General features: G+C 40.1%; 1 protein-coding gene across 3 annotated transcripts in view; it reads left to right on the forward strand.

The window, feature by feature from the left end:
• The window catches only part of MRPS27 (mitochondrial ribosomal protein S27), a 47,626-nt gene extending 24,639 nt beyond the window's left edge, over nt 1-22,987 (forward strand). For 2 of the 3 annotated variants that reach the window (XM_075020393.1, XM_075020394.1), the window contains exons 5-11: nt 7,429-7,543; nt 8,065-8,143; nt 9,446-9,561; nt 12,403-12,505; nt 14,703-14,845; nt 18,301-18,453; nt 22,597-22,987. In XM_075020393.1, coding sequence (XP_074876494.1) covers nt 7,429-7,543; nt 8,065-8,143; nt 9,446-9,561; nt 12,403-12,505; nt 14,703-14,845; nt 18,301-18,453; nt 22,597-22,836 — 949 coding nt within the window. In that variant the 3' untranslated portion in view covers nt 22,837-22,987. The remainder of the gene's footprint in view (nt 1-7,428; nt 7,544-8,064; nt 8,144-9,445; nt 9,562-12,402; nt 12,506-14,702; nt 14,846-18,300; nt 18,454-22,596) is intronic. The other variant, XM_075020395.1, reaches the window with a different exon arrangement.
• Nucleotides 22,988-24,879: the final 1,892 nt, after the last annotated feature.

The raw sequence follows: 24,879 nt of genomic DNA on the forward strand, positions 1-24,879 counted from the left end.
CGTGCTGTTCACCTCATCATTGTCTTGACCGTAAAGGAGTAAAGCCAAAAAGGGGGGTTGCTTGTTTCATAGTTTGCATTTGAAATAAAACTTCTGAGTGTTGATAAAATGGCCCAGTTTTATTTTCTGCATGAAACTAAACTGGGCACCACCACCTTTTCTCTGTAGCAGTATTTGTACCATCACAATGTTCTTTTCTCTACTGGTCACACTGGGGATACCCAAATGGCCAGTTTTAGCTTTAGGGAGCTAGCTGGCGACCTTCCCTTTAACCTGTCTTCTTTAAATGCTATGTTTAGAACAAGGAACCATGTTGATACTGGATTTTTAAATGTTAAGTCCTTTAGTTTCTAGCTAGACAAGGCCTATGACCGATGTCCTATTATGTCAGGTTGAGGCATACAGAGCACCTTCAATCAAGCTGATACAGAAGAAATCTTAACTCATGTTCTTTGGAGAAGTGAAGTTCCACTGGTGTCCTGCCAGGGAGTGCATAGTTCTGGAGTATTTTGAATCTACATGGCTACAGGAGCTTTTTAGGAAACACGTTTAACAGCCTGGAAGAGTTTTCCCAGGGACAAAGGGTGTACTGAGAAGCAGTATGTTGTTTGAGCCTGGGCTTTGCTTTTTCAGTCTGGTTATGAACTAATCAGTATAAAGGTTGAAGGCATTCAAGGTGAGCCTGTGGGATACTTAAGTTCGTCGAGTTGTCTGAAGGGTTCCTCCTCTCTGTGCTTTGCAAATGATTCTAGAGGGGCTCAAGGCTGCCTGGTGTAAGCTGGTGGCAGAAGGTTGGAAAAGCTGCTCCGCTGCAGTTCTGTTATGTTCACTGCATGTTGATAAGGGACAGATAAATAAATCAGTTACTTTTCAGAGCCAGGAATCCCAATAAATTCCTTCAGACTTTGCTGTAGGCTCTGGATCTGTTGCTGTTACTGTTTCTTTTGTGGTAGTTCTTATGTCTATTTATGTATAAGCAAAGCATTTCTTTTGTGCTGCTGTAATATGTTGTTTTGAAATTTGTAACATTTATCTAGGATTTTGCAACTATTTGATGATACTATTTTTTTCTTTTTAACATAATAAGGCTGTTCCTTCTGTTTTACTCACAAAGGTGCCTTAAATCTATCAAAAGGAAGAAGAGCATTTGGTGATATAAGAGGTTGACAACAATGGGCAGAAATGCTTGTTGTATCAGAAATTCAGCTTGTCATTTGTTAATCAACTCTAATAACTGGCTGTCAAAGTAGCTAGGTCAGTAAAGGGTAAACAAGATCCTAGCCGCTGTATGGTTGATTGCTGTATGTGATAGTCATTGTTAGAAAGACTTTGCAAAGATGAGCTTTCTATGCAGGATTGTGGTTTTGAGCAATGCAATAGCTACTCTGAGACTGCTGAATGGTGAATTCTGTCCCTGCAGTTGTTAGGAGAAGGTGGTTACCAGGCTGATATTCTGAGACTTCCTAAATGACTGCATAGTATGTACTTCTACCCAAAATATGTCTTCTCCCAGATCTGGTCCTTTTACCAAGCTTAAGGGTTAAGAAACAGGTAAACCTGTGAAATCGGGGTGAACAGAAATGAAAGCTGAATGTGGTATAACTGGAAAGCAAGACTTGATACTAAAAATATTCTTTCAAGTCTCCTGTTCAGCCTTGATGTTTGACTATGCTTCTGTACTGTAGTTTGTCCATATCTAAAACTTGATCATTTAGGCCTGTTTTGAGGCCACATTCATCAGTGGTGTTAGAGCTCTGTGCAACTCCTGAACAACAGATGCTGTGCAAGAAATAATGCATTCATGTGGAGGTGGAGTGAGCCTAATTTAGAAGAATTAATTTTATGTTCAAAGCAATCAATAGCTAAGTTAGTTTAAAATCAAAGATCAGGGAAAGTCAATAAAAATCAAAACAGAATAAGGGCTGAATGTGAGCTTTCTTCAGGGAGTCCACAAACTGCTTCTCTTCTTGTGTAAGAGTACAATTCTGTCTCAGCATTAGACTATCCTCTGTCATAGTTGACTCGTCTATTTTTTTAAATCTGTCCTGTTACTGCTCTTGATAATTGATTTCTTATACTATGTGTGCTAGTTCAGTGTTTCATTTCAACACAAAAGGGAAGTGTTCCCTCTGTTTTACTTGAGTGTAAGCAGTTAATGCATGAGGTATTTCCTATAGGACTGATACGTTTATACGTGAATTTTTAAAAGGGTGCATACAAAGAAGGGTGTAGGCTACGATGCAGGCAAAGAAGAGATGGAAAAATAAAGTTTTGTCCATGTTTAAAAGGAAATTTCAATCAACAAAGATTTTTTTCAGGGCTGTTGCCTTTGACACTGACACATGAGCAATGCCTCTGGGTCCATTTACAATGCAGACAATTTTTCCCAAGGCCTGTGGCTTGAAATGACAAACAAAGGGAGAGTTTTGGGTGACGTTTCCTCAGCCTTCCAGTTTCTAAGCTAAGCCTGCCTGGAATCCATTTGGTCATTATGCACTGCAGCTTAAAAAATGTGCCTAGGAAGAAAAAACATGGCATTGCCAAGGAGCTTCACAGCCCTGTATGACTTGTGTAAAATGTGGAGTGGCTTTGGATTCATTCCATTGAGAAAGCTTATTCCTGGCTCGCAGAGACATGTCTTATGATACGTACTCATTTTAAGTCTCCTGCATTTTGCTTCAGGACTTTTTAGAATTTTAAGTGGATGAGAAGAAATCTGGCACTGTCCCCTCCTGATTAAAGCAAATGAACACGCAAACCCTTATTTCTGTCTAGTTCTAAAAGAAGTAAGAGAGATCTGAAGTATAGGTGGAAGAAATTTGTTACAGTTACTGTCACTAGGTAGGTTCCTTCCTTCCTGGACTAGATCCTACAAGGGGACTAGCAACATATGAAATCTTTTTGGTTTTAACTCTGAGGAAAGCACAATAACACATCTAAATGATGTATATTAGAAATAATGAAAGACTGGAGATTGCTCAGTGTCCTTCCGTTGTTACTTCCTCCACATCCTTGCAACGTGGCAGAAGATGGTACAGGAGTCTCTAAAGCATACAGCATCTCTAAAACAGAGATGAACATTGTAGTACAAGAGGTTTTGTTTAAGGAGTTGTTTTATGTATTGGTAATGCACAATTAGCAAAGCAAAATGCAGGTGAAATTTAGAAAGTCTTGAAGGAATCTGGAGGCCTAAGAGATCATACGGTTCTGTGCACTGGGTGTGTAGATCATTACAAAATACTTTCTCATTACGTCAGATGAAGATGGGGAAAGGAAGGGGACTCTTCTTCCTGTTTCCCAGATAGGGGAAAAAAGAAAAAAATAGGGTATTATACAAGGATAGCCTCTGGCAGTACGAGGACCCTTAAGAAAGCCATAAGGTATAAAATGGGAGCTTCTGATCAGCTTAGCAAGGAATTAGAACAGATCTGCTGAGCTGGCTTTCACTCCATACAGCGGAGCTGTTCTTGGTAGTATATTACTTCTGTAGCACTTGCTCTTCTGTAATCCAGCAAATTTTCCTTCATTGTCATCTTCATTTGTGACTGCCCCCAAAGCAATGAACTCCCCTCTACCAAATCTGGGTGAAAGAATATAGTCCAGCATCTTGGTGCTTCTGGTTGCTCTCAGGGTTGCTGTATTACTTCCCTTGAGAATACAAGCTATGTGAAAGCAGCTCTAGAGTGCATCACCACTTGATGGCACCAAACAAGTATGAAAGACCATTTAAAATAAATAAATAAAGAAGGGAAGCAACTCGGCTTTTCTGCACTGTGGCAGGGCACCAATAGAAGTAAGTCATGCTTGCTGTATTAGTAGGATACGCCGTAAAGCATACTCAGTATCTAAGAAACTTTTCCTTTGTTCAGTTTCTTTAACACAGTGTGAGTACTTCAGCACTGTTGTAAATAATGAGCAACAGGGCCTTGTGCAGGAAATTAGTAAACTAAAAATGTATTCTTAGCCCAATGTGCTGACCAGTTTGTGAGCAAGAGAGAGTGTGCGCTTGCTTGGCTAAAAATGTTCTGGTTGCCTTTTGCTGAGGCTGTACACTCGTGCTATCTCTTCCAAGTTATAATAATTTTGCAAGTACAAAGCAATAGTTTAATGAAAATCAAGTTTCTGGACTGCATCATTCGAACAATTTTCCAAAATAAGGGGAATTCTAGTACTGTTGCACTGTATGCTGTTAGATTGACAATGACCTTGAATGACCTTGAATTTCAGGACCTCCTTGTCTTACAGATACTTCTCTTGTCCTTGTGGGGACAGATGTTCTCAGTTCAATGACTAGAAGGATGACCATATTGATTCTTCAGTAATTAATATTAAAGTGTACCAACAGGGAGCTCCCCCAATACTGTTATGGATGCTTCTCCTTGTCTTTTCTGAACACATTATAAGAGTCTTGTGCTTCTCAGGTTTTTATTAGTTCTCAGAAAAATGAGTTTCAGCAGCAGACATCTGCAAGATAACATCCTGGTCTTTCCATTAAACACACAGCAATTGCTAGAGGCTTCCTTTATTTAATTCACTCTGAATCCTCTGTTTTCTGTAGTTTTAGATTCCTTCTGTCTTTTCATCTGTCCCTGAACATATTGCCTTGCTTAATTATATCCTGCTTTGTGTTTCGTGGAGAAGGAGAAAGGAGGAAGATGTTGATGCTTGTCAAAATGACCAGCAGTCTCCTCTTTTCCCTGATTCCCTTTCAAATAAAAATGTCTGCCACAACTTTTGGTTAGTTTGTCTAGGTTAGCTGTAAAAACAGATAATCTGTTGGCTTCCCTTCTCAGCTAGTAAAATAGAGACAGAGCTCATCCCAACATTATATGGATCAGAAAAAATTAAAGATTGCAGCGTACCTCCTTCCCTTCCACTTCTCCTTCTACCACATCATGTATTAATGGAAGTGTGTAGTGTTGAGGGATCATGTACACACATATGTATTGCATTCCTGTTGACATGGAAACAGAAAAATTTTGGCACTAGTCCCCTCACTTCACTCCCAGGCAACTGTTTTGTAATTAATTATTAGAATTAACTAGAAAATTCTTTGGCTGTGAAGCTGTTTGCTTTTTATTTGCATAGTACCTAGCATACTGGAGACCTGGTCCAAACATAAAGATCTTAATAGTAACATATAGTGGTTATATCTGATAGGTCCTGTGGTTGTCCATACACACACACTCAAATCAGTGCCTGCCCTACAAAGCTCATGCGAAGACTTTTTTAAAAGAGGTTTTGTAACATGCCTCTGAATTTGTGCATATCAATTCAAAAAACTTCTGTCGATTGAGGATCAGTGTCATCCTGTTTCTAGACCTTATTGCATCCCTGTTAGCCTCTTACTGTCCAAGTGCAATTTGACTCTGAAACCTAGAAGCATTTCATTATTACAGTAGGCTGTAGCATTCCCGAGGTGCGGGAGTTATTGGAGTGCTCCCTCTGTGGTGTACTCAAGAGAATAAATACTGCTCTGCAAAAAGGTGAATATTCAAACCTGTTAAAACCTTTGGTTTGTTTTTGGTTTTTGTTTTTTTTTTAAAATGTTTGCTTCCCTCCTGTGTAACTAATTAGTAGGAAGGATGCCAAAGATTGTATCAGAAGAAAGGCCTAAGTCTTTGAGAGCATCAGTGTCATCTTCTTATAAGACAAGTCAGTTGTTTTCCACTTGTGAAACAATATTAACCATTTAATGAAGTGATTTTAAAAGATGCTGGCAGCTTTATTGCTGGGTGCTGCTGTTGCACTCTGACCCAACTTTAATGGCTGGTGAAACAATCTGTAGCAATTAGATAATTTTTTCATCAAAATATGATTAAATCCAAATGCCTGTAATTAATGCTTTCTGTAAGCTTTATTGAAACAGGACTTTAATGAAAGCAAATACACGTTCTTGCTGTTCCCAATATTTGAACTCCAGAGGGAAGAAAATGGAAAGCAATTGGAGCAACAAAATGGATGTTTGTAATTTAATAGTCAAAGCATGCTTTTCTTTTTTTGTTAAATTCTAATTTAATGGGGAGATTTCATCTGCCACTTACAAAACTGTATATTTAGACTTTGTGTAGTTGTTTAGTTCTGCTTTTGGCATGGATGTCTTCTGCATTCTGAAGGCTCTCTAGGCTGCAGTACTTTTCCAGGTTTGGTCATCTGTGTAGCCCTCAGCTCTGGGATGCAATACGCAGAGATTCAGTGAGGAGGAAAGAGAGTTGGTGGCCACATTAATCTGATAAATGTTCTGGAAGGCATGCTCACTCAGATGGAAGAGCCAACCCTGCCTCTAAATGGTGCTGCAGCTTGGCTTGAGGCTGCAAGCATCTGCACATGAGCCCAGCTCAGTCATCAGCGTTTCCTACAGGAAGTGGCAGTCACTCCTGTGCTGGCGACTGAGCCCATTTTTCATACATACAATTTGAACTGAGAAAGGTTGCGTGCATCTATTCACACTGGGCTGTGAAATTCAGCCCAGGACTAAGGCAGCAGCTCCTACCACTGGACTCAATTGGGTTTTTAGTCTTTGCCAAAGGGAAAGTCCCCTATGCTTTCTGTCACCACTTCTCCAAATACAGAGCAAAGTGTATGTACCTGAATAATGATGAAATAAAAGAGCCTGAACTTAAAAGTATTTAATTTTACGAATTGATAGAGCGCTGGAGTAGGTTGCCTGGGAAGACTGCTGAAGCCATGGCACGAGGTGTCTCAGAACAGGTTAGAGAAACATCTGTTTGGAACAAGGCAGCTGGCGGGGGGGGGGCACAGGAGGGCTGTCCAGCAGTTTCCCCTTGCATGAGGCATGCTTCACTGATAAAGCATTTCTAAAGCAAATGAAGCCTGCAGCAGCCCAGGGATGGCCTGTGCTGAGGCACAGTGAGTTCTTAAGTGGTTGAAGTTAGACATGAATTAGAGAGGGTGGAAGACACCAGATAACACAAGCTCCAAAGGTTCAGACCCAGCTGTATTTTGGTGTAACTCTGATACTTGCTGATTTCATTGGTCATGGACTGGTGTTGCTTTTTGACTAAATCAGAAGGACAAGGTTAAAAATTAGTACTATAGTGTTTATAGCAATCTCAGTTGGCCTGCATAAATACACCAAGCTATTATTTTATGGTGTTCATCTTTTCAGGGGAAAACCAGTAGGCTTTCTGGAAAGTGAGATGTTTAAAATATTATGCATTTGTGAAAAGGTCAGATTCCCCCTTTGTACACACTATTAAAGTGCATCAAAACTTGTTTCTCTTACTTGAAAGGGCTAGCTGGAGCTCTTTGAAGAGCAATGGTTTACTGCAAAGTCAAATACAGACAGATTTATATTTAAGATCATGGAAGACGAGGGTTCTGAAACTCATAGTTTGTTGATTACAGAATTTGTTTCTGTGATAACCAAGAGTCGTATTGTCACTTGGACCATTTATCATCCTTTAGGTTTCGGCATAGTCCAAATTGCTGGTACTTGAGAGACTGGACCATCCACAGCTGGATCAGACAGTGCTTAAAATATGGTGCACAAGACAAAGCCTTATACACGTTAAAAAACAAGGTAAGTTTTTACAATGAAAAGACACGAATATATTTGGTCAGGTTTTTGAGGTAAGTGTGGCTTACCTGGAATTCCTGTTGCAGCCAGGTCCTGTAGACTGTGGTTTTAAGTTCAGATATTTCTTTGTCAAAACAAAAATTAATGTTGCACTTGAATTTTAGGTAAAGCTCTTTACAGCTTTAATTTCCTCGTCTTTCCCAGGAAGCTTTTTGTTTTAAACAGTATTGGTGTCCAAAACATGCTACATGCAGGAGAGGCATAAAAACCTGATAGGCAATGCCCCTCCTGGTCCCGAAGGCTCAGATAAAACACCAACACAAATCCAGTACATCAAAAGTTAGAAAGCCTACATCACACGAGCCATGCTAATCTCCTTGTGTTGCTTGACTAACTGTCACATTGCAGCAGTGTCCAATGCTATGGTTCTGATCTTTCTGATACCTGCAGCGCTGTGCTTGGGAAGATTTGAACAGCAGATTTTCACACTGATGGATTTTTTTTTTTCTTCTTCTTCTCTTCAGGTTCAGTATGGAATTTTCCCAGATAATTTTACATTCAATCTTTTGTTGGATTGTTTTATAAAGCAGAAGAAATACGAAGGTAAGAAAATATGTACCAATTATTTATCCTTCGTTGCATGTTCTTATATCTGCAGAGCCTTTCTTTGAACTAAAAACTTTGAGCTGTAGTTTCTCTGAGGTCACCTTAAAAACATGCCTTCTCCTTCCTTTAAACTACTTCTTTGCATGTTTATATCTCATTTCTGTTGGGTTTTTATTCATTATATAATTTTGAAACGTGCAGTTCACAGCTTCTACTGTGGTTAATCCCATTCTAAATGTAAACCAACTTGTCCAGTTTTTACAAGTCTGAGTTACATGCTGACAACATCATAGGAGTTATTAGTGACAATTAGAGTGTTATAAGAATCTAAATGCATGTTGGTAGAGTTCATCTTACCTACATTTAGCTATTCAAAAAGCTACATGTCTGAACTGTTTGTCTAGACTTTCTGTCACTGGAGAGAGCCAGCATGCTGAATTGCCATGTTGAGGTGCCTGTCTTTCACAATTGATTGTTTATGTGTTGAGATTAATAATCATGTCATGTTTGATTACAAATATTTAAGATTTTCATTTCACTGCAGGTTTTCTGGTACTGTAGACTTACAGTGAGCTTTTCTTTGGATCAACCTCTTGTAAAACAAATAACTGAAAGGGACAGTACAATTGCAGGACTTGTCTATAGCTTTTATCACAAAGGGTTTGCGAAATGACAAATTAATACATATATTTATTTTATTTTAATAGCCCCCTTATCTGTGAATTCCCCCTTATTCCATTCATATCTCTTTTCTGTGACAGGCTCAAGGCCTTTTGTTTAATAAAATGTCCTTCCTGACAGGGAGTGTCACTGGAACTCCCTGTGGAGGTCCTCCAGAGCACTGTTTGCTGAATACAGTGAGTGCGGTGGGTGACCTGTGACAATATTTCTGCTCCGTTGTACTGTCCTATCACCTTAAGGGCAGTGAATTTAAGTCAGTCTTCTCTTGTTTGTAGTCTAAACACAAGAACAAAGTTGTCATTTTTAGAGATTTTTTTAAAAAATGTTAATGATTGAAGGGCTGAGCAAAGAAGAGCCAACTGAAGAGTGTAGAGCTGAGTTTGGAAAGCTCCTTTGCTGTGGTCTCATGCTATTCAACCCATTCTTCCCTCTTGCAGTGTGTTTGAATAACCCAAGTGAGTAAGACAAATCCTATACTACTAGTCATAAGAAATCTTAACTTTCCCACTAGCTACTTCAAAACATATTACAGCAGTAAAGCATCAGTGAACATGAGTGGGTGCGAAAGGGAGCTGTTGAAATCTGCACTTGCTGATTACGTATGGTTTTCCTCCTTAGATGCTATGTCAGTAGTAACAGAGATCATGCTGCAAGAAAGTTTTGATGACTTCTCAACACAGCTTCTTTCTCTCTATGTTTCATACCAGTACTTGGCAACCAAGTCTGAATATACGGTAAGCTGACCACACTCAGAATGATACACAAAGCCTCCGTTTCTAAGTGTCATGGTGCAGTCAGTTGGGCACTCAGTCTTGAATATATTTTATTTCCCCTAAGTTTACCTGGAAAAAATAAATACTCCCTTTTTTTTTTTTTCATTATTATTGCAACTGCAGAAGAAAGAAAAAACAGACAACAAAATACGAAAGCCATCAAATAACTTGTCACCTCTTTTGCTCCTTTGTCTGAAAGGCAAGGTGTGCTGGGATTTTCAGATGTAATGTATGCCCATTGTAAGGTTATAAAATGAAATTTCAGTTCAGTTCAGAGAGGGGTCTGTCAGTTAACACATAAAACCTGTGTCACCTATTTTATAGGACCCTGTTAAGGTGAGTATTCCTCACCATTAGAGCTTGGTAATGATGATGTTGCAGAATTATAAAGCATTTTCACTAGGATTTTTACTATCCCATTTGGCTTTGGGTGTATTGTTTCTAGTATGTATTTGTTTTAAAACTAAATTTTTTACATCTCTCCTGTCTCCAAGGATTAGGGGTTTCTTATTCAAGTCTTGCTTGCTTAAGGCCAACAGGATAGTTCAGGCTCTTGGAACAGGCATTATTCTACCTTTGCAGAAGGGTCTCAGTTAGGTATCAGCAAAGGGCCCTGCCATGTCCATCACTTCAGGCAGCTGCTTTTCATTTAGTTTGGCACAAGCCTTCAATAGCATGTTATCCATAAGGAAAATGCTTGAGGCCTCCATTTGTCTTACATGAAGCATCTTCCAAAACGCATATTACAGGTGCCTTAAGGTTTTACTCAATTGGATTGTAATTTCAGTTTTCACTGTAGAAAACAGATGTGCATTTGCCCTGTTCAGTATTATTCTTCATTCCCCAGGAGTCAAGTATGCTTGATCACTTGTATACAAAAAGCAGAGGAACCAAAATATGATTTTTCCTTTGTGTTTGTCCACGTTTGTGTATCCTCAGTGCAAAGACAAGCACTTGTCAGTATGTGTAGCATTTTCATGAAAGCTGAATATGCAAGCAAGGGTGGTATGGTCATATGACATACTTGAGGACAAGTGTATTTATATAGCTGTGACTTATTTAATATGCATTTTGAAATAACCCCATCCAAAGACAGCAATAAGCCATGTTTTTATATGTATACACCATACAGAGTACCACTGAACACCTCATAATGCTCAGTACCAATTTTCTGTGTTTGATTTAAGAAGTGGGGATAGACAGAGTTATGAGATTTGCTCGGCTACTCCTAAAAATCCCATTGCCTTTTCCCAAGGTGTGAGACAGGTCAGCCAGTGTCCTGTTGCAGACAGGCCCTTGACCATAACTTAGGGTCCAGCAGCCTGATGAAATGTTTTTTAACTTTGAGAGCTGAATCTTGGGCAATCTAACTGTGTTAGTCCTTAGTGTGTGTAGCATTGGTGATAGAAAGCTTCCATTTTTCTGCTGTTGTAAACACCACTGAAAGCCTAAGTGGTCTTGGCTCTCCCCAGAAAGTTTCCTACTTGACTGCTGCAGACAATCAGTATAATTGATACCTTCCACTGCAAAGGTGTTAACTTTAAGTTCTTGCAGTTCCTCCAGCTCTTGGAGCCAAATGGGCTAGCTCCCAAAGAACCTAGACCACTAAAAGCCCTGTTTTTTCCAGTTACATGTGATTTTCCTGTAACATTCAGCTGGAGTGCTGAATTCAGCACGAAACAGCCCTGTCTCCTTGTACGCCTTGCCTGGCTGTCAGGTGACAGTATTTTGTGTCAGACAATAACATGCAAATTCTTGTAGCACCTGAATGGAGACACAAAAAAATGCCATACCTTGAAAAGACATCTCTAAATAATGCATTAAACCAGAAGGTAGAACCTTTGTGCTTTTTAAGACTCAGTGTACCTCAGGGAGTTTTTCAGAAGGCTTCTTCCTTTCTCCAGGGGTGGTTTTTTTCAGGTTATAAGGTAATAAACAAGACACTGAAGTACCGTGCCACAAACCTCATGTGTTACAGTCAGAATTCCTCCAATCTGTTGCCTTTTATAGCTTCCTTTTCCTCATTTTCTTAGCAATGGGAGTTGTTCACCTCCTTTTGCTTGCAGTAGAGACATTTATCATTAATGTTTGTGCTTCTCTGGTCTTGAAAAATGTACTGTACTATCCCATAGCAAAATAAAATTCACAGTACTCTTGTGGTTTTAACGTACTTACTGATTAGGTGCCCTTCTTTAGCCATCACTGGTGGTCTGGCTTAGACATCTGGTACTTCTCTCTAGCTGGAGAGACAGCTGTACTTTTAATCCTGGGGCATACAGTGGTCTTGGTGAGTTGCATATGTTCTTTTCACAGTGCAGATTTTGGACTCAGAGCAGCGCATTAGCAGCATATTCTTCTCTCAGCATTTTCCTATTCCAGTGAGGGATAGTGGAGCATGTATCTTACCACATACTTAAAAGAAGGCTGCTCTAGTACAGATGCCATGTAATTCTTTTCTTCAGCAATGTTAGCCTGAAGCATGTGGTAGGACATACAGGGCAGAGACAGAGCCAGTGTAAATCAGTGCAGCCCTCTGTCCTGAAGGAGGTGCACTGATTGACTTCCATGGAAAATCTCAACCACTCACATTTTACCATCTTCTGGAAAGAGAGGTGTTCCTGTTCCTCAGTATAATGTGTACTATTCCTCAGGTTATACATACTGTAACTCTGAACACTAGACATGTTTAATGATTCTTTATTGCCAAGACATCTGATGAAAGCCACGTGTGCTGTCTTTGGCTGCTGCCGTTTTATGTTTGTGTTTGTCAAGGAACGCTTACTTAGTTTACATTATTTGCAGTGGGAAGAGGAGAGAAATCTTGGAGCATCGCTAGTGCTTACAGGTCTAAAGCAAACAAACACTGTGGGTTTTAGCTCCCAGCTATATGGCTATGCATTCCTTGGTAAGTTTTACCTCCCTCTCAGTCATCTTTTCTCTCTTGTCTTCAGTGGCTGAATTAAATTGGCGTCTTTGCTTTATTAAAATGTAATCAAGAAGAAGGCTAAGAAAAAAAAAGGCAAAAATAGCAGAAGGAACAATTTCAGAGTTAAGACCAAACCTGTTTTGTAGGCCTGGAGGGTAGTACTGATTTGAATGGTATGCCCTTTATCAGACAGCTTCAGAACCTCATGTAGGGCGCCCTGCAGGTTTGGATTGGCAGCTGAAAGAAAGAAGATGTTCTTAAAGAACAGTAGAGTTGGTTTGTTTGTGGACCAACAAATGTAAAAAAAAAAAAAGTACAGAGTTCCTTCAGACAAATTTAAGGTTGTGGACAATAGACTCTTTTTCTAGTTAGTGAGCTTCTTAAAATAATCCTTAAATCTCAAGAAGTTTGGAGAACATAGCCTGAAAAACACTATGTTTAGAACATTTACTACTCACTGTAAAGGTAATGTCTCTGTTGTGAACAATGGATAGCAGTGCCTTTATCCTGTATCTGTTAAGGAGTCTTCACCGCTAATGATATGCTACATTATTAAAGAGCAGTTAGATCAGAATATATCCAGAATTGGAGGGAAGGGAAGGGGGAATTAGGTAAGTAATTCTTGAATTTCTTCTAATCTTTAGAGGAATATAGTGCAGATAGGTTTTGTCCTTCTCTACAGTACGATTATTTACTTGAAAGTAATTATTTAATTTAAAATTTATGATTATGTAGTTGTTCCATTACTGCATTGTATTTTTATTCTAGAATTTATTGAGGATAATAAAAAGTGGACTTTTCTTAAAATGTGGCCTCAAAATACGATGTGTAGTGGTAGAGTTAGGATGCTGATTTGGATTTATCCTGACTGTAAGACAAAAAACTAATTTTCAGTCAAAAAGGGGGGTAAATGTGAAAATTAATTTGAAAGCAGGATTCTCCATAGAGCTATGGTTTGCTGTTCAGTGGAGATACTGATACAAATAGGGACTTTGCCATCCAGCTGGCATTCAGTTTGGAGTGTTTTTTGTGTCATATAGATTGGTTGAGTAGTGGCTGTATTTCAAAAATGCACTTCACTGTTGTCTGTGAGCAGTAGTACTTGTTCCATGACATTGACATTCAGTAGATCAAAAGCTATTTACTGTTATGTCACGTATTCCACAGTCTTGCCAACACTAATAGAACCGACCTCTGAGAGAGTGAAAGATGTCTACCGGCACAGAGTGGCCTCAAGCACCTCAGCTATTTTAATTTAGCCATAGTCCATGAGCTTTGTCTGTGCACTTATTACCTTGCCTTTCCTAAACTGTTCTCTTCCATGTAAAGAAGAGTAAGGTATGTTTCAAAGTTTTGTGTCATTATAGCCAGAATGCAAATTAGATTGAGAGCTTGGATACAACTCTTGTAAGCTACACTGAAGTGGTATTATTTGTTACATTGACAATGACAAAATCTAAACCTTAGAGTGACAATCACAGTAAATTAGTACTCAGAAACTGCAACATGATGTACATTTCCTCTGTTATGCTGGCTTTTCATGTTCTGTGATGCTGTGCATCAAAGGTCCTGCTACAGTCAGTGAAGAGCTTGTTGCACAGAATGTCCTAAATCAAGAAGAAAATTTTCATTTTGGCAGGTCTCCCATATTTCCTCTCAGGAAGCTCCAGCAGAAATAGGGGTACTAAGCTGTATGGTTAGCCAGAGAGTGTACTGTAAATACTGTACAGTCTGGCCATGACACTTGTGTAAGTAGACCATAAAGGCCACAGAAGTGAGTCCAGAGTCTCAGATTTAGTGCACGCATGCATCACAGTCAGTCCCTGAAGGCTAAGGAGACATTTGTCTGAGATCTCTAGACATCCTCCTCAGAGCTGCTGTCATTACTGCCAGACAGCGAGAAAACCTGACCACTTTTCCTCTTTTCAATCTGGACAAAATTTCTAGGTGAGGGGAGAGGGTACATGTAATAGCTGTGAAGTTGGGCAAAAAGAAGGCACCTTAATAAAATAAGGTAATAGCAGTTCTGTCAGAGTAGCTTTGTAGAAGAGTGTGTTGTTTTTACTACAAAAGCCAAGACACTTGCTGTCACTTCTAAAAAACAGAGCCAATCCATAAGGATTCCGTTAAGACTCAAGTGCTGAAGTACTAACGCTAAAGTATTTTTTAATCACAGGGAAAGTGGAGGTGAATAAAGGGCTAAGAGCTGTATACAATCTAATGCCACTGATGTGGACACCTGGATACTTGAATAGAGCCTTGCAAGTAATGGAGAATGTGGCTTCATTGTCAGGGGACAGCAAAATCTGCAAGGAAGCTGTAAGTATGAAGGCTATAACCTGATGAACAGAGGGAATTTCATACAAGCCAAACTCCAGTAAAACCAGTGAATTCTGTGCCTTGCTAATGAGAAGAGGCTCAGCAATATTTCACAGGTCCTTAGAAGACAGGAGAAATAGTAATGTTTAGAACAGAACCACTGTTGATAACCACTGTTGTTCAGTTGATAAAGCCAGTGATCCTATCTACTGGCATGTCCTTAGGAATGAGTTATTGCCACAAATCATTTAAGTACGTTTTCTAAGCCTTTCCCTCCCTATAGAGACACCTGGGTCTCTGTCACAGGAAGCACATGTCTGTGGGGATGGGAAGACACCTTTGTTTCCTAAGCTTTTGAACTCAGAGACATGACTTCATAGCTGTGAGGATGAAACATCGAATCTTGTTCCTCTCCTGGCTAATTCCATGTATTCTGTGCCCTCTGAGATGATGTCCTGAGTGATACTGGTCCAAAAACGGTACAGAGTGATCTCTAGAAGGATTGTAGTGCCCCCAGTTGGGGAGGATGGATAGATTCAGTCCATTTGTGAGGTCAGCACTGACTAAGGGACTTGGGGCTTAGGAGTGCTGTGGGGCATCAGGCTGATCCTGGAATCAGACAGCTTAGGAGGAGTAACTTGGGAAACCACCACTACATGGGCTGGAGCATAGAAACAGCACTGAGGTCTCAGCTCCTCTTCTTGGTATTCTTTCTGGAAGGTGTCTCTGGTGACGGGAATCTCCCTTTTGCTAGCACCACTACTAGGCTTGTAGTTTCTGCATTTCCCTTGACAAACAAAGGCCAGGGCACTGCTCAGCAGGTTCCCCTGTGTACTGCCTCATGCTCAGAAGCAGCTCTGTGTAATACTGGACATTGCAAGGAAGGAAGTGTCACATCTGCAACCTCCACCATTTTGAGTTACCTCTTCAGGTGTGTGGCTTTGGGGATATGTTCCTTAATCCAAGTCTGAAGAACTCAGCCTAATACACTTGTGATTCTTCCTGCTTACAAACCCTAGACAAATTAAGGAAGTCCTCAGCTTGCTCTGGGTCGTAGATGAACATCCTAGTGTTGAAAGAAGGCTGTATCTGTCTGTGGTACAACAGGTCCATAGAAGATCCGATCCTTCTGTGTAGGGATACTGTAAAAAATAGTAAATGCTAGTAATACCTAGCAATGCTTTCTTTGCAGAGACACTCTTTAGCTTGTTCAGTGAACAACTAAGGACTTACAAGGTTGTTACTGGTTACTCACTAATGTTGTAAGTGTCTCTGTACAAACCCAGTAGTAGAGCCCCAAAAGCAGTGACTGTGAGAGCCACACAGAAACTCCCCTGAAGGGATACTTGGCCTCATTTGGATTTTAGGTAGCAGTATATAAACAATAGTACAAGTCACATAAGTTTCACCAAGCTGAGGACCAAGATCAAGCCTGGATGGTTGTTTGTTATCAAAATAATTTTTCTCTAATGCATTTTTGTGACCCCAATGCAGAAGGCAAAACAAGGAAAATATGTTAGTCGATATCCTTACGTGGTGTGAAATAATTACAGTGTATTGATTTGTATCATCTGGCCTTTTCTACCTAAATGCTCATTAAGATTTTCCTATTAAAATCCATACAAGATATTTTTAATTACTATTTCCAACTAAAATGCAGTATTCCTAAGGGTGAGGGACTAAGAGCACTGACCAGGTCAATATTGGGGTCAGTCAGCTTCCACTGAATTCAGCAGCAGATATGATGGAAACAACCTCAAGTGCCATAAATCCTTTTTTCCTGTAGTATCCTGGGCCTCTCTTGGGCAGGACCGTTATGCATTTCTCATAAATCCATATCACAGCACTGAGAAGTACAGGCCATGTTACAAATCATTGTCCTTGCATGCCTGCACAGAGTTACTTGATAAAGACATAGCCCTGGTTTTGTGAACTTGGTTCTCTTCCAAAATGTAGTATTTTCTGGCTGAATAAATTTCATTATCCAAAATGGAAGTTTTCAAATTAACTTTTTTAACTGTGGAGTTTTGGTATAAACATTTTCAAGTGATTTGCCCAATCATTATCAGTCACCAACTTTTCTTTCAGGCTTTAAGCTTCATTCACTTCTGACTAGAAGGGTGTCTGATTTTCTCTCTGCCATGACTATCTTAACAACTTAATAGAAATACTGTTTTAGTATTGCACTATGTTGTTAACTGTGAACAAGCAAGACAAGTTTTGGTTTTTTCAATTGTCTGAGAAAGTCTCTTAATGAGTGTATTTTGAAGCACAGTTATTATTTTACTGCTTACTTCATCCTGTTTTTCAGTACTGCTAGTTTAAAGATTACATTTCAGTGTCAAGAATGTTACTTCGTGTAAGACTAACTTTTATTCCTTTAGCATTATATACTTGGCCTTTAGCAAGCATATATTCCTTTAGCAAGTTATATTCCTTTAGGATTGTATGCTAGGAAGATGAAACCGTAAGTATCAAAATCCCTTTTGCTTGGAGAAAACATCACAGATTCAAAGGTTACACAGAGTTATTTCATCCTACTGATAAACATTCAGAATTAGGATTCATGAAAGGCTAACAGCTCTTTGCATTTGTGAAAGCTGAGCTTTAAAATGCAGGCAACCTGCATCCAATAATTCCAGTTATGGAGACTATGTTATTCCCAAAACAGCAGCAGCATCCGTATAGCAGTTCCATGTTTTGTATCAATAATACATACAGAAATGATTTACCAGGTCCGTTAGTGAAGCTAATGTGTTCATTTGATACAACTGCAATTAGATTAGGAGAGGATGGTTCTCTTACTACCTCAAAAGACAAAAGCATGAAGAGAACAGAGGTGTCACAGATTAAAAATACACCTATACCAATATATTATATGCCTACATTACCATTTTTCCTGTTAAATTATCAAACTAATGATAGGAATGAATGTTCTTGTTGCTGAACAGGTGATTTCCCTGCTTCTTTTCACCAAAGAGGTATTGAGATGATCTGTTAGAGATTATATTGGTCAAACGTTCCATAATAATACCTTATTTAGATGTATCTGTGATTGTGTATCATGCTAGTGCTGTTATCACTGTGACTACCATTTAGCATTAGTATTTATGGCCAGATATCAGGCCAAGAGGAGACATTAGCCTAACGCCTGACAGCTCTGCAAATACCAGTCAGCATCTGAGTCATGGGGAGTTTTACTGTTGGCAGGGATTGGTGGAGTTGTTCTGTTGCAGAGATTTAATGTCCAACCTCAAAGGTCCAAAAGTACAGTATAAAATTCTTTCAAGAATAAGTCCCATTTCCTTTAAGAATTTGGTTTTCTTTTTATTATACACAGAATTGATCTCAAAATACATTGTAACTGATGAAGTTGTTTGTAAATGTGACAGCAGTGTTACTCCGATTATATTTCTAAATTGTTTATGCTAACAAAGACAAATGTGATTGTTCAGATTGATGCTCTGGAGACCATTTTGCAGTCTGTCCTTGAAGCAAAACCTGGTCCAGAATCAGCTGAAGTCAAGGAATTAGAGCAGAAGTCACGGTTTGCAGAATCAGAAGAAACAGAGCAATCTAAAGCACCTGAGTACTACAGACGATTCAAGGTAAGAGGGTTTCATTTATCTAAATATTCTAAGCTGTAATAGATCTCCATAATATATACTAGAAAATATATTATTCTGACTTATTATGGCTAGTAGACTGACACCCCTTCAGGGCATCAGGGGTCCTACCTGGCATTTTTGAAACTGATGTCACCTTGTATTTTCAATTCTTCAAACAGGAAGCAGCAGCTTACAAAGACATAAATGCTCAAGGCCACTTGTCTTTTGTCTGCTGGGATTTTATCTTCACTTTTCATACATCAAAATGATAAATCCAATCCTGTTTGCGAAAGTGGTATGTCATTAGAGATCCATTATCTGACCTTGTGTGGGCTCTTGCTCATTAAAATAAATTGTAATAGGCATGAGACCATCCTGAATTTATTGTCCATTTGTGTTGATTAAGTAGGAGCATTGCATCCTATACTTTCAGTCTGGGGAATTAAGTAAGGCCTGTATTGCCTCCTTTTTATCTTTAGGTCGTCATGCTGATGATAACAATATGAAACACAAACAGTTGTTCATTAGGGCACAGCTATATAATGAGTGCATTTTATTTGATCTCATAGCTATATAATGAGTTCATTTTATTTTATCATCCCTGATCTGTGCTGTGGTAAAAATCAAATACCCCAGGTTGAAACTAATCTGGCTTATAGTTCCAGGAGCTGTACTCTTTCCATAGCCCATCACTTTTCATTGTTGCTGTCACAACCTTGGACAGTTACTCTGGATACAGACCATTGTTGTTCTAAAGAAATTTCAGAAGTTAAAAGACTAGTATCCAATGGTTTCACCTCACATACACACACCTTTGCTTTCTTTAATTTTTATTTACATAAATTATTTGCCACTAATCTTTAGATACTAAAATTGCTTTGTAGACACTTAGAACTTTAATTAAAAAGTTTTTGGGAATCAGTGGGTGCTCAGCATGTGATAATTAATGCCTGGATGAATTACAGTGAATTAGGTAAACACAAGTGCCCTTTGAAGGAGGGAGTGAGACATTTTTATGAGTCTGTCATTGTCTAGCTGTTGTCTAGCCTTGAAGAAAATTATGCAGTTTGCTCAAAACAAGGCCTAGATGTCAAATTGGGGACAGTTTAATGCCAAGAGGGTAGTTTTCTTCTCACCTCAACCTTTCCACAAGTTCCATAATTAACCCCAGTTCAGGCATTCCCTGGTGTGGCAGTGAGTGCCCTGACTTTGAGCCAACAAACTGCAGTCCCAACGCTTAGCTCTAAGCTCTCGCCAGAAGAGTCTGACTATAAGAAAGGCATAGCCTTCCTGAAGTCTAGGCATCCAACAGTAATTTATATGTAAATAACCCACAATTTCTGGTTGTCTGGATGAGAAAATGAACTCTCAAGTCAGAATGCCATTTCAGCTGAGCCTGAAAGAGCTCTCAGACTCTTCTCTAAAATCCATTAGGCCAGCACCAGCCAGTCTTCCCAGCTGAACCCCTGGACACTTGTAGGCATAGTTCACAGAGCAGAGAAGTTCACTAGAAATCCATACAAGCTTGAGGGAGGGTGGCAGCTCTGAAGCCGCCTGGTGATGTTGGCATCCACAGCTGCTGTCCCAGCACAGATCATCTGCCCTTCATGTGATGTAAACCCAACACAGGATTTGCACTTCTGCTGCTGAAAACACTTTGTGCTTTATCCAGTCCTGCATTAGCCAGCATGTCCCAGTCTTTCACCTTGAGCTCAAAACCAATTGCTTATGTCTCCTGCTTGCTCAGTTCTTTCACAAATCATACACCTGGCTATGTGAGAAAAAGCATGTGGATTTGCTGCAGACATACAGTTCCTGTCTAGAACTGTAGCTTGTTCTGCATGGCTTTTATACACATACTTGGACTTCATGTCTCATACCAACCTTCAGAACAACGATTTGTGAAAGTACCTGAAAAAGCCATGTCAGCCTAACAGATACTGTGTGTGAGAAGCAGCACATCCTTCGCTTCCACTAAAACAAACAGGACTTGAGGGCATTTAGCTCTTCCCAGGTAAAGCCGTTAGAGCTGTAACTTAGACTCTTTGTCTGACACTGTCATTCCTGTTGTAATTACCTGTTCTCAGGCCTCATATGCTGAGGCTCACAGTGTTCCTCAGGCAATTCCTTCCGTCTGTGTCAATGATCAGGGGCAAGCATTAGTCACATAAATGCTGGCAACACCGTCTCTAAAAGCAATGGTCCTTCTCTAACTGTCTGCATGCAGAGCCCTGGAGACTGCTTATAAAAATCGATGATTTAGACGCTTAAGAATGTGCCTTTTTGGTACCTGCAGGACATAGAGCCTGCTGCTTTCCTAAACTAGTTTCACTAATGTGTCTCAGCAGAGCAGGGAAGATTCCAGGAGTTCAGTGATACCAGCAGTGGCTTAGGAGAGAAGTCCTGCTAGTTTCCAGTTTGTGCCTTTCTGTAGTTCAATTTAATACTGCTTAGGTTCAGTGCATAAACCCCTTTTTCAGTACATCCTTGGTAGCACTTTGTAGGGAGAGTCTGAAGGATCTAAACCAGTTATGTTTAAACTGAATATCTAATCTGTAAACATGCGTATAGTTGTCAGGTTCCTTCCCCAGACCCAAGCTGTATGGTCTCTTCATGTTTCTCACTGATGCATTGTATACATACTGACATCTCAGACAAAACAGATGAATACTTCTAAATATTACTGAGTATTGTTTTAGTCCATTAGCTTCAAAGCCATTGGGTTTGTTTTCAGTTTTTTATCATAAAATGAGAAGTCAAACAGCCAAATACCCAAGCCTCTCAGACCTACATGCATAGCATTTCAAAGAGTCTGTCTGCTCTCTGTCCAGTTCAAACCTTCAAGGGTCTGGCAGAACACAGCAAAGCCAGTAGTTGTGTTGGCTAAGGCAGAGAGAATTAGAGAGGCCTCAGAGGGGATATCAGAGTTTCCTGCATAAGAACAAGGCAGAGCCTCAAGACAGGAGCTGAGGGGCAGTGCCTTTGCAGGTTATTGCCAGTGTGGGTTGGGGTCAGAGGAACACTGTGCGCCCGCAGCACAGTGCATAACCTTCCAGTCATAACTGGAAGTAGAAGTCCGGATATGTGCATGGCCCCAGAATTGCCATTTTGTCTGGAGGTGAATGATCCCCATATCTTCTTTCCATCATCCTGCAATGCAAAACAATAGGCTTTATTTAAAGGGCCTGGGAAAGCAGCATGGATGTACCTTACCTTTCTTTAGGACACGTACTTACTTTAAACATTTCTGCAAGTGTTGGGCTCAGTAAAATGTTCTGTTTAAAAAGAAGAGTCAGGAAAATGTGTTGCTATCTAATGAGTGAGCAAGGGGTAAAGAATCCGCCAGTGCCATGTCATCTTTCTCCTCTAGGAGACTCCTCCTTGGTTGTGTATCTGCACTTTTAAGGCAATTAATCAGATTGTTAGTGAGCCATCAGGCTAAAGATTCCAGAAAGCCAGAAATAGTATCACTGGATGATTCATCATCTTAAGTGAATTAACATTTTTATGCTGCATGAAATCTAGATAAGTAAAGCTCAAGAAAGAAATACTGCACAGTTTCTTACTGAAGCTCTGCTCTTAGTTTCAGTGTAGAATATCCTTGAAAAAATATCCCTTGCTTTAGTGCTATTGTACAGTCTGTGTAAGCATAGTCAAGCGTCAGATCACAGTAACTGTTGGGAAGAAAAATCATGGGAGTTACTTAGTGCGCCATTAGCAAGAGAGCATTTAAAGTGATGTGCAACTGTTGAGAGGGATACTAATGCAGGCAGTGTGGAGCAAATTGTTCAATCGGTTTTGAGGTAAGGTGTTTAGATTATATTTATTATAGTTGACTGGTCGGCTGACCTTTCTTAATACCAGATAACTGAACTTGGAAAAATAAAGATAATTTCAATGGTTAATAAAAATGAAACTTCATTGTTTTAGATTTATTGCTCAAAAAAATTATTCTAGAGGTTAGAATTTCAAAAAATGGTACCAGCTACTACAGTTGAAACACTTTGGCTGTATGGCCTGCCTAATAGTTAGATTCAAACCGCGATGTATTGGTTGTTAATAGTGACGTATTTTGTGGCTGACTATTTTGTGACTGACTGGCTCTCTCATTCTCACTCCCCACCAATTGCCTTTTTATGACAGGAGCTGTGCTCTAAACTGCATTCACTTGACAAGGTTGAATCTGAAAGCCTGTTAACCCTGACCACCCAACTTGTCAAGGAAGAGCTGCCAGCATGTGAAGTGGAAGACATTGCAAAACATGAGCAGAAGCTAAAGGAGTGGGAACAAGAACAAGCACTTCTCATTGAGAGAGAAAGGGAATTGAGAGAAAAGGCTAAGCAGGAAATGGAAGCTAGGAAGCTAGCTGAAGCATCTGCTTAGCACTGGAACTCAAAGACTACCATAGTGGTACGCATTCCTCTGTTGTTGAACTGAAATGCTCACCATTATTAATATTTCACTTCAATCCTGCTGCAAGTGTGACTATATGTGACTCCTGTATGCAAATTAAACTTTTCCCATTTTGCCTGTTTGCTGAAGTAAAGCCCGTGTGGTTTAGAAGTCTTCACCCGGTATATGATATATTTTCCTCCTGCCATGACCCAAGCAGTGGGTGGGATGGAGACAACACAAAGAAACAAAGGCATAAGAAGCTTGCCTGTGATGAAAGGTGTAGAGGGTGGAAGGAACAAAAGAAGAGGGAAGAATTTCAAACACAAGTTGTTTCAGTAGGGATTTGTCACAGGAAAGAATGCCTTGGTTACTCTGAAGTTCAGACACTAAGAGGATTAATGTATACTGATTGATTTTTTCTTTCTCAACCCATCTGGAAAATTCAGGCTACTATATATGGAATTGGGAGCCTAACTTTAGACTGTTTTTAAAACTACTTTTAAAGAATTTCAGCCTAGTGAGTTAGCACTTGTACAGGCAGTCAGATGTGCCTTCCCTGTAAGGAAGTTAGAAATTTCTGACTTCACTAGTGCTGCTCTGCTCCATTTTTAAGGTCAGTAGAGAAACACGCACAATCACCTCGGCACACACCCAGGAGCCTCAACTGCAGTGCAGTTTCCTTTTATATTCTGGGTGCTGTTTCATGGGGGTTTTGACCTAATTCTCTTCTTGTCTTAGCTGTGTACATGGTTGCATGCCCCATTCTTCAGATTGGTAAAACAATGTGGCTATTGGCACAAGGAAACAGCAAGGGAGGAAAGGATCTTAGTGCATTGCTTGTGGAATGCATCAGCATCCATCCCTACTTAACATTCCCTGTCATCGCTGAATCTCATCAGCTGCAGCCAGCGACTTTATGCAGCCCATGGCAGGGCAAGTTCCTTGAAAACAGGAACACCCTAGCAACAGACCTGCTGTATTGCTGCTTGTTATGGCAACACATGTTGTCTCACTGTGCTTCACCACAGGGTCTGATAAGCATTTCCAGTTTTATCATGCACCTGTCTAGTCTTACAGTGGTAAAGCTCACATCACAAACTCACTGTAAATCCAGTAAGAACATGCTGCGAATCTGCAAAGTGAACTTGTTTGAAGTGTAGGAAAGCATGCACCAAATACCTCTCTTATTCCCAGCAAATGCACTCAGAGCCTGATTGCTCTTTCACATCCAAGAACTTGACAGTAAGGTCCTTCACCTCGTCTTTTCAGCAAGTACCATAGTTTCTCCTATACTGCAGTAGGAGAGTGCTGTCTCCAGGTTAAGTGGATGATTTTGTGGCTTGACTAACTAAATCAGCAGTGGACTTTCTTGGGCAACTTTTCTCAAGTCTCCTGAAGTCTTTTTCTTCTTTCTTGGTCTAACTGCTTTCTGATTACTAGAAGTTAGGGAGCCTTAAGGGAGAGTAGGAGAGGCCAAACATGCTCTTAAGGACAATTTCCTTAAAACTGGTGGCTTTAAAGAGGTTGTCATTCCTAGTCAAGCCACGGGAAAATGAAGCATCCCTGCCCTGGCCGCATACTTCAGTTCTTCAGTGTCAGAATATGGGCTGTATCTCCAAAGGTTTACAATCACTCCTGCATCCTGATTCCTTTCTCAGCTTGTCTCTACAGACACCACCTCTCCTTTCTGGGATCTTCTCTATACCACCACAGTTTTAAGACCTTCCTTGCTGACACATGGCCTCTAGCCACTGCGGCTGCTTATGAGACACAATTTGGCTAGGCCACAGCGGGCACTGCCACATTTCTTCTTGTTAGCATCTGTTTCTTGGCAGCACAAGGAGCCTGTCTCTGGCCCCACCTCCACCCTCCCTCACCCTCCTCGGTAGATGCACCAAGCTAATGCTAATTGAGCTCCAGCAAGCTGCCAGCTGCCATGCATGCTGATCTCTCACAGAGCACACTTCCCTTCCCCCACAACTAACTCCCCTTTCCATTTATTTAGACTTAAATATTACAGCAATAGGAGAA

This window comes from Buteo buteo, chromosome Z (genome assembly GCF_964188355.1).
Source record: "Buteo buteo chromosome Z, bButBut1.hap1.1, whole genome shotgun sequence".
Classification (NCBI taxonomy): domain Eukaryota; kingdom Metazoa; phylum Chordata; class Aves; order Accipitriformes; family Accipitridae; genus Buteo; species Buteo buteo.